Source organism: Strix aluco, chromosome 8 (genome assembly GCF_031877795.1).
Source record: "Strix aluco isolate bStrAlu1 chromosome 8, bStrAlu1.hap1, whole genome shotgun sequence".
Lineage (NCBI taxonomy): Eukaryota > Metazoa > Chordata > Aves > Strigiformes > Strigidae > Strix > Strix aluco.
The window spans coordinates 27,386,954-27,397,411 of record NC_133938.1 but is presented as its reverse complement, the minus strand read 5'-3'; the positions used below and the strand labels follow the sequence as shown (position 1 = coordinate 27,397,411).

Here is a 10,458-nt window from a genome sequence, read left to right as displayed (position 1 = left end):
AATAATGCCTATTTATCCTACCACTGTTAGAATGATAAAGTCTTAGATAATTCTACTCATTCCAGTCAAAAGGTGTCATATAAATTAATGGTTAATCCGTTTGAACTCGAGAAGAAATTCAGTACACACTCTACAACATTAATATCCTCCTATGCTTTTATTATAGTTCCACCAATCGCAAGCATTACTACTCTCTCCTGGACGAATAATCAAGTTGCCAGTGTCAAATAACACTGTACTTTATGAGTGTATATGGTTCTCTACACTCTAAAAAAAATGCGTCATGCTTTTTGTTGACTTTCTGTTATTCAGTGCATAGGGTAACATGAGTTACTCGCCCTGCTCCCTTGAGGAGGTAGCCAAATAATAGACTAGCTACCACAGACTGCACAGGCAAAAGATCACAATGCTATTTTCAAGGATAGATGTTGTTTCCACAGGTCAAACGCTGGGGAAACAATGGCCTGGTCTGAGTCTGTGGATACACTGCTAGCTAATAAAGGTAAGAAATAAGTGGAAAATACTTTTTAAAAAACGTGTGTCAACCCAGTGCACAAAGAGTGCTGTCAGGTTTTCACACTGCTCTCCAGTTCAGCTCTCCATGTGCTTTGAACGCTACTGCTGGAGGCATGTGAGCTGCTGAAAGGCAGAGGGGGTATGTTTCTCCAAGCTGCAAACACAAGATACCTTCTGGCTAATGTCAGGGACATTTAAGAAGGCAGAAGTGCTCTGAAAGAGTTTTATTTTATGAAAACTACTGTTGTTAAACTCTCCGTGCAATGGTTCTGTTTTTTCTACTTCTTAAAAAACCCACAAATGTTTTCTTAGGCATTCCTGTTACAAAGAAATATACATGCTATGCATTGACTTCTGGTCAAATAAAAAATTACTATTTCTAATATATCCAAAGTCATTTCTCCAAGAGATCCCATTCCTACTGACCTGAAACCCCAAACCACATGTAACTTAAAAATTTCCTTGCCCCTACCTCATTTTCCTGCAGTAACTTTGTGGCCTGGACCCTGAGGGGTGCCTCCACACTGTTTCTGAATAGTATTAACATGACTAACACAACTAAGTTTGGGTGCGGTCAGCTTTCTTTTCTAAGAACTTGTGATTTGGATTAATTCTAAAACAATTTCTTCCGAACAAACCTTTCTTTGTTTTATTTTTTCTCTTAAAAATGAAAAAAATGCTAAACAAAGAAGTAACAAAGAGTCCGTCTCTTCATCCAAGTCTTAATCATTACTTGAGAGGAGATGGGAGCGCTATTTAGGCAGGCTAACCTCAGCTCCGAGAGGAGCACACTACCACAATATGACTTAATTTTCTGCTTACTACTTAGACCAGGGGTCAGCCTCAAATCCCTAATTCCCTAGTCAGTACAAATCCTCCTGAAGACCAAAATCTCCAGGATCCCTTTTTGACTAGTGCAGCAGTGCTAGAGAAACCAAACCACGGCAGGCAGGTATTGGGAGCATTCCCCAGTTAGTAACTGTCTGAAAGAATTCTCTTAGTCACTTTATCATCGCTATAGTTTCATCTACTATTTATTTCTCCTACAACAGTCTCTTAAGACTAACTGCTGTCTGACAGGCAAAACAGTATCGGACACATAAGTTACACTATATATACTGCATATATACACACACAGGGATGTCTATATACATACACATGATCTGCATTGGTCTTTCAGTTTTCTTCTACCCATCATCTCATGCATTTTTCCCCAGATGGCTTGGCAGCTTTTAGGACATTTTTGAAGTCAGAGTTCAGTGAGGAGAATGTGGAGTTCTGGCTGGCCTGTGAAGACTTCAAGAAAACTAAGTCCTCCACTAAGATTGCTTCAAAAGCCCAGAAGATTTATTCTGACTTTATACAAGCTGATGCTCCAAAGGAGGTAAATAGTTTTTTGCATGTACTTTTGGTACTGAGGAAGTAATCAAGTGGAAAGTTCAGATCTAAACTTCCAGGAATGACAGAAAGTACAATTCAACGTGGCTGTACTTCCATTTTCATGTCAATTATTTACCAGGTAGAAAACACAATGTAGAAATCTGTGAAGCAAACAAAGACCTCTTGTGGTTTATACTTTAAATACATTCTTCACACAGGGCATGAGTTTATCTTACCTTCTGAAGTTTCTACCCTAAGATTTAAGGAAATACATGTTCAATATAATTTGTTTTCTCTAACCATTTTTACAATGCAATAAGCACCATTTCCTTTGTATTTTAAGTACCAGCAGTATATCGGGATGTTAATGATTGTATTTGTTCTTTTGTACAGGTATTTTTGACATGATAAAAATGAAAATGCAAATTGGCAAAAATTTCCACCACAGCATTCAATTTTACAATTATTTAAAAAATGCTTACCGTGAAGGAACAAATTGCTGATAAATTATTGTTTACGTTCTACTCCCTAACAAACTTTTCAACTGTTGGTTTTTGCCTTTGATAGTGAGCATGCTTTGAATGTCCCCATGTCTTACATATGACTGAAATCCATATTATTATTGTTGAAAACAAAAAATCCTTACAAAATACATAAGGCCAAACCTAAAATGATGCTGAGTACCTTCATCTCTAGTTTACTCTTTGGTCACTGGTACTTCATAGGATTTAGTTTGACAAAAAGAAGAGATAATCAGAAGCAATTTTTCCCCTATCTTTTCAAGAGAGAAATAAAATCAAGAATTCGGTAGGCTAGAAAATGAAGGGATGGTCTTCCTGCTTATTTGCATCAGCCAGGTTATTTGGGAGGAAATTCAAATGCAGGCTGTGTCCTGTACATGAACAGACTTCAGCTTTCCAATCAAACTGACATCGGTTTTCTGCCTCCTTTCTTCCTGCAGATAAATATTGACTTCCATACCAAAACCCACATCTCTCAGAATATCTCTGAACCCACCCTCAGCTGCTTTGATGATGCTCAGAGGTTAATCTATAGTCTCATGGCAAAGGACTCTTTTCCCAGGTTTCTAAGGTCAGAAGCATACCAGAAACTAGTAAAGAAGCAACAGAATGGAAATCAGAAGAGATGGCTCCCAATTTTGTGAGAAAATACCTGAGGAATTACGGATTTGTAAATGTCTCCCTTGCAATGCAGTACAGATAATATTTTATTAAAGTGATTGTACAAAGGATATCTAAGAATTGCCTTTGCCAGCTTGTTTTTAAGTACAATATGCACATGATACTTTCTAATAATGGTGGAGAAATAGTCAAGAAACAGGATGGAATATGCCAAGACATTTGAGCTATCTTTTTAGTGAAGAAGTTTGTCATTGATAATTTTCCCAGTACTTTAGTTGTCACAGTGTTTTCACATTTTTAAGCAGAATGTTTTGTTTTTCTGATTTGCCTTTGATTTTTCTTTATAAGTATGGCCTCAGAAATAAATTCCTTTTAGGGGACTTAAATACATTTACTCATTCATTCATCATCTTATTTGTAATTTGTAAAAAAATTTAAAAACCTCTTTTAAATGTGTTTTATACGAATTCAAACCAGAAGAAGTAGAAATATGGTACATAACATGCTATGATAATATTTAATAAATAGGTAGCTGCTTTATAACAAATGTTCCTGGCATTTGGAGCAAATTAATGTTTTGTAAGACAGCTGTCTTCAATATGACTCTCTTCAATTTCCTTTGTGTTTATTTCATTTAATTTTTTATTGAAGTGTTATTTATTAATTGTGCAGGCATTTTGGAAAAAAACTGAGTAAATCTTCCTTTGTACATTTTCAATGAATGATTCATTTTCTTTACTTTTCCAAATGTGTCGGTGATCCTGTTCCCATGCACTCATGAAGAAGTAATGTCAATAATTATTAACATTTTTTACTGAAATACAGATAAGCACAAAAGCAAGCATCAGAGAAACAGTTTTAGGCAAGTAATCATGTAAATCAGAATTTAGTCATGGTATTATTTTTCAAACGAGCAAGGTATAATAGGATTCTAGTGCAATCTTCAGGTGTCTCCAAATGCACACACTGATCTCATTCATTGCTATTAGAGGATTTATTGCATATATTTAGGTGAAGGAAGGAGCTGTGGCCTAGCATTGAAGAAAAAAATATTTTAAACCATATGGGGCAGGAAGAATCTTCACTATAGAAACTAATTCTAAATACAAGAGACAGCAATGAGATTTTTTTTAAAAAAAGAAAAATCTTTCATTTCATATGAATTTAATCCTTTTGCTTTAGAGTTGCTCTAAATCTCCCGGAATCTCTCCCTGTTTGGAACTCTGTTCATGCCTTCTACACACCATCACATCCTCTATGCAAAAGGTCCTCTCTATTTTATCAAACTATGTTAAGGAACTAATTAATTTAGACAATAAAGGGTATTAAGTAGTCTGAAAGCCCCAATACACTGCCTTCACTTATGTACTTAGGTTAATGTCTGCCACTGCTTACGTAAGTAGGTAGAGTGTAAAATATCTGTTCTTTGATATCCATCATCTGTTCTATTACCTCGTTTTTCTTCTTGCTGACTTTCTTCCCCAGTACTAGTGGTTAACAGAGAAATGAACACGATCACTGAGGCTGAGCTACAAGAAGGATGTGGGTTTGTTTTGCAGTCCCACAGCTACCATTCATTTTGCAATGATACTTCAGTGGAAAATTGCAACTTCCGCCTGCAGCACAGCCCTGGTATCCTTTCTGCACCAGGGGATTTGTGCTCGTTAAAGTCACAGTAAAGACAGCAGTCAGGATTGCTGAAATTACATCAGTTACTCAAAACTGTAGCAAGCCATCTTCCCTTCTTACAAATCCAATTCTCATTTTCAGTAAAGAAACTTCCCACATGTAGGAAGAAGTGGGATCATGTGAACTTTCTTGGTAGGGCAAGTAGAAAGCCAAAAAATTCTGCTCTACCAATCGTTAGGGACCTGAGGATAAAAAAGAACCTTGAAAAGAGATGTGTGATCATGAAATTTCACAACTCTCTCTGTGGTCCTTTAAAACTTGTACTTCTGACTTTACCACATCAGAAACAGAGATAGAAAGTGGTAGAAAGATGGCTGCCAGGGATCTCTAATTCCTAACTGCTTGAAAACACAGCATAAGTTAAAAATATATATAAAATAGTCAAACTTGATAAAAGTTATTGTTCTGATAACTATATAAAACCATGCTTCCTAAGCATGTCCACATGATGTCTAGCTGATTCTCTATGATCAAGCATAATTATCTTCAGAAGAGTAGCTAATTCTTAACATTTTAGCATTTGACATTCATTTTAATAATTAAATAATAAAGCATCATGACTGGTTTTAACACATTTTCAATTACTTTAGAATGGTTTCAGAGAAATGTACAGTAGTTGCACTTTTAGGGACTATCACAGACTCAAGTGGAAAGTAACAGTACTAATCCTTTCATAACCCCCTAACTATGTTAGTTTTAATTAACTAACAAAATTAATGAAACTTTTGTTGTTGATCAAGACTTTCAACATTTTTAGTAATTAATCTGTTTCAGTTACTTAAATATAAGATGAAACGTTGCAAAGATTAAATAAATGATCACTATAACTTCATATATACCCCAAGATAATTGGATGCACTTTCACCATTAATTTTTAAAACCCTCAGCGCACTATCTGGCTATATCATATGCAATTAAACAAAAGAATCTACAGCATATTGTAGCATTTTGGAGTCTAACAATCAAATTTCTGAAAAATTCTATAATATAATTTATTATTAAAGCATTATTAAAGATCCATTTCAGAAAGTATCCAAAAACACCCAGATGTGAAAGATGGGAGCCAATGGTCTGTATTTCTTTTTATTTCCTAGGTCTAAAACTGATGTTTGGTGCTTCTACAACACCAAAAAATGATCACAGCCTAGCACCTGAGCTCTGATAATTTGATGTAGGAAAAGGCCAGGCACTGAAGTGTGATTTAGAAGATTTAGACTGAACTTTGCCAATACGCCAGAGCTTTACCAAGGACTTTTCCAGCATCAGCATGGCCCAATTGTATAACCTGTTGTGCAGCAGTTATGAAATTAAAATTTACCCCCATCTTCCATCAAAATGTAATATATTTACGCCCTTTCATATCTGGGGAGCATGCAGACACTCTGGCAAGGCAGGATCTATGTTCAGGCTTCCAAGCGATCCTTCAGAGCAAAGACCCTTAATATCTGAGTAATATCTTCATTGTCAAAGCCACTAAAGTTTGAAAAACCTGGATATAAATTTTGTGGAGAGGGGTCACAAGTATTCTTATAAGTTTGTACATCACCTATTCCTGTGGAACCTCAAGCTAACACATTACCAGAATTATTTATCGTAATAACAGCTCTGGGTTACAATGGAAAAAGAAGAGAAGACTACAGTGGTGTTAGTACTGAATATTACATGTTTTGTAATCATCTTACAGAAGTTATGGTGGAATTTTTAGGAAGGCTTTGTTGTGGGTTTTTTTGCTAGACCATAATAAAAAGAGGAAGAAAACACTGTTGTAGCTAAATAAAAAGCACTCATAAAAAGTTGCATTAGAAACCATGTTTGCACTCCAAGCCTCCCACTTGCCACTTGCTTTCACTGAAAAATAAAAAGTGGCTATTTGGGGTTTTTTTACCCGCTGTTTACAAGTCCAAGCCAGGTAAAAATCTCAGTTCATAGAAGAACTATCTTTTTTAAAGGACTCAATCTCTTTCAGCACAAAAAAGTAGATTTACAAAAAATCCTACCAAATAGAAATAGTAGAAATAAATCAAAGTGGACACCACATTTCTTATTAAAAAAACCCCAACACTCAATTTTCACATGCAGTGCCAGTCCTAAAGCTCCAACAGCATCTGTAGTCACAGACCACATCAGATCCATCATGCTCACAACCTGACAGAACTGTTCCAAAATTAAAATTAAAGGCATAATACTATAATAATAATATATATTTATATATAATATATTTATATATAATAAATAAAACAGCAAATATGGTGTGATATTCTGTCTCTCCACTGCCTAGGAACTCTAATTGTTCAATATTGTAATTCTGAAATAACTTAATTTGAAATACTCATTTGGTAATGGGAAGTATTTTGAAGAACTGAAAAGTGACACTAAAATTATACTAAAAGCTCTACTTTAAGTATTCTTAAGCCATTCATTTTGAGAGAAATCACCTCCCAGAAAAGTTTATTTTCCATTTTTTCCCAGTTTTTCAAATTCTATAATATTAGGCCTTGGAATTTAGACTTAATGTATTCTTACACATTTCAGAGGAGGCCCTGGATGCTTTGATCTTTAGTGAGAAAAATGAGACAATATAAGAGCAAATGATTCCCTGCCTTATTTTTTTTATATTGTAGCTATAGTTTCTAGCTGCCATGTTATCATTTCTCTGTCCTAAATGAGACATTGCCGTCTATTTTTTTTCCCCAATATTGCATGGGTTCAGTTATTTGCATATAAAATGAGTAGAGCTGGATTTGTCTCTCAATCCATATCTGTTTCCATTTAGGTTTGCATGTAGGTTATTTTTAGTTTTATGAATAGTTTCCCTACTATGCATAACAGTCCTGGAAAGGCAAACAAAAGCATGTACTCAGTAAAAACTCTAAGGAAACCATTTTTTTCTAATACAGCGGTAATAACTTAAAGGCTCATAAACCAGAAAAGAAAGGGGAAAAAAAAAAATCCTTAAATTGTGTTTCTTGAATAACTTCAAATGTATCATGCTGTCTTCTAAATATCATGTTTTAGCAGAAGGAAGAGGGCAGGAAAAGAAGAAATCATGAAGATGTATGGTTTAGTATTTTGGATAAAAAACTTCTTGTTCTTATCTGTGTTGGCAGCAACATCTCCATGCCTGCACAGCATGGGGAATACAGCAAGGCAGCATACAGAGAGATCACCCAGCTCAGTCTCCCACACTGGTCAATCACGCCTAGGATGAAGCTTCTTTGGTGAGCTGCACTGTATATTCACCTTTCAATTCTTCACCAAATTCCAGGGGCCAAAAAACACTTATTAAAAATGTATAGTACAGAATAACTGTACTATGTTAACTACAGGCTACAGAGTCTCTAGTCTTTAAATTACCACCACACATAAATACTGTTATTAATAGTTCTTCTGATCTAGTTACAGATATTTCTGCCACTAGCCAAACCAAATACCCAACATCCAGGGCTCAAGGATAAAAGATAAAGAATGTAAAGAAGTATAAATATTGCAAACTCAAGAAAGTTTATTCTTCACATAATAGAACAGGGGAAGCTCCTTTGAAAGGTTGAACTAGTTTGTTATTTAAAACATTATATTCAATAGAGAAGATGCATAGGCAAATTCAGGCTGAATGGTCTGACAACAGAAAACCTCTGAAATGCTCTTGACACTGTAAAATGACACTACATAAACTAGGAGGTATCAGATAAAATGCCATGGACTGACACTATGACAATGTCATGGCTTGTATTGCTAATATTTTTCTAAGTTCTGCACTCTGCTACCTGGTCTTTTACCCAAGCTCCTCACTGTGAAGGGACCTGTTTTGCTTCCATTCCATTCTAATTGTACAGTGCTATCACTCGTCTTGAAGCACCATCAGCAACTATACAATATGAATAGTTTCAAATTGATTTGAATTTAATTTCCAGAACAAATGGACTGGATTTTGATCTAAATGCAATCATTTTGCCTGTTGTAATGAGATAAAATGGCAGTAGTGAAAAGCCACTTCTTACCAGAGCTGAGTCTTTTAGGAAAATAAAATGAAAATGTGACTTGTTAAATGGCATAAAAGGGGGGGTTATGACATGGTATCTTTTCACATCAAATGGTAAATGCAACACATTCCAGACTAGACAGACTCATTAATACTGACACCTTTTACAGTCTCAAATGTTTTTCACTGTTGGTAGTGAGTCAGTATTGGAAATTCTATATTCTGAGACAGGAAGTATTAGAATAAACTGTACTTGGATCAGACTTCGTACTTTTTGATATTTATGCCATTTTTCAGTTATTCTCACACTTTACGTAGATCTCTCTGTAGTGACAATGACATACCACACTGGAGCTGAATTCTGTTGCCAGGAATACATCGGTTTTCTTAGCAAAATTACATTTTTGCATAAATTTAAAAACAGGAAAATTGGATATTTTAAAAATATGCTTGCTGTTTTTTAGTAGTAACTCTCCAAGCTTTTTCTAACATTTTTATTAGGACTAACACGTTTTATTGCCACTACATAATAAGTCTGTATTCTGAACTGAAATTAGAATTGGAGGTGGACACAAATGGAGGATTCCAGTTTTTAAAAAAGTTCATCTGGTCTGCTAAAAATCTCCACAGATTTCTGTGAAGTGAATTAATAAAAAACAATGCCTACCACCACTAAGTACTTACCCCCTAAAAATGCAATTTCAGGTCAATAGTATCTATGGATTTAATAATTACAAAAATAAAAACTTTTGTTTCTTAAACAAAGGGGGGTTTTGTTTTGTTTTCTTTTAGAATGGACAAAAATATGAATTCATTCATACTTTACTGTCCTCTATGAAAACAGGTTTTCATGCATTGATAATTGAAGCCCATCAGACAATTCCTATGAGTTATTGCTTACCAGAGTGCTTACAGAAACATTGCAGTCTATGACACAAAATCATCTGGTTTTATTTTAAGAAAACTGTATCTCACATCTTATTTTTGTAATAAATTTAAATAGTATTTTGGTGTTATTATTAATTTTTATGTCAATGATATATTTTAAATTATCCCAGGAATTGATCTTTTGTTGGCAGTCCATATGAAAAAAAAGAAATGACAAAAGGAATTACAGCCCTTTAGAGATCTCCTTTAAGTTCTTCAATTATGTAAAAGGAAGGGAAATTCATATGCAAATGAAATCTGCAGGCATTAAAAAGGAAGGTAGTACAATGTAATTGCAGAGGAACTGCACAGAGGTGGCAGAATAATGACAGAAAAAATGTAATGAGATTCAGCTTCATAAATGTTAATCTAATATATTTAAGAGAGCTTGACATGCATCCCATTAGGCAGGTGATATCTAGTAATACTGTTGAAAGACATTGTGCACCTTGGTATAAGAGCTTGTTCATTCAGGTGTCTCTATTAACTCTTATCAAAAACACCTTTCCAAGATCTGAACCAATAGATAATGTTTACACATTGCCCCTCTAGGCTTTGGCTACAATGGGGAATACAGAAATTGAATTCCAGGTGCATGGCCTTGCGTTAAAGACAACACTCTCCACTGAGCTTTGCTTCAAGGATTGAAAGCAGTACATATGGATCTGAATGTACAGGTCCAAATGCAGTCCTAGAATTCAATACACGTCTTGAACGTTAGAGTCTGGAACTATTTAGGGGTCATTTCTTTTTGAAAATACTATTAGTATTCATAGGGCAGAGAATTTTCACACATTGGCATTTTGAAATTAGAGGCACCTCACT

The 10,458-nt window shown here is 35.0% G+C and overlaps 1 protein-coding gene across 1 annotated transcript; it reads left to right on the top strand.

The window, feature by feature from the left end:
* Positions 1–361: 361 nt before the first annotated feature.
* Positions 362–5,980, top strand: RGS21 (regulator of G protein signaling 21). Its single transcript, XM_074832776.1, has 4 exons — positions 362–502; positions 1,734–1,900; positions 2,858–3,057; positions 5,822–5,980. Exons 1-4 carry the CDS (start codon positions 460–462, stop codon positions 5,862–5,864), a joined length of 453 nt encoding a protein of 150 aa, XP_074688877.1. The 5' UTR covers positions 362–459; the 3' UTR covers positions 5,865–5,980.
* The last annotated feature ends 4,478 nt before the right edge of the window (positions 5,981–10,458 follow it).

Bases quoted from the DNA above. Each gene is read 5' to 3' on its own strand.
- RGS21 (XM_074832776.1), top strand. From the start codon at position 460: ATGGCCTGGTCTGAGTCTGTGGATACACTGCTAGCTAATAAAG. The intron at 503-1,733 runs GTAAGAAATAAG...ATTTTTCCCCAG, and splicing joins TACACTGCTAGCTAATAAAG to ATGGCTTGGCAGCTTTTAGG. The intron at 3,058-5,821 runs GTGAGAAAATAC...TTTATTTCCTAG, and splicing joins AAGAGATGGCTCCCAATTTT to GTCTAAAACTGATGTTTGGT.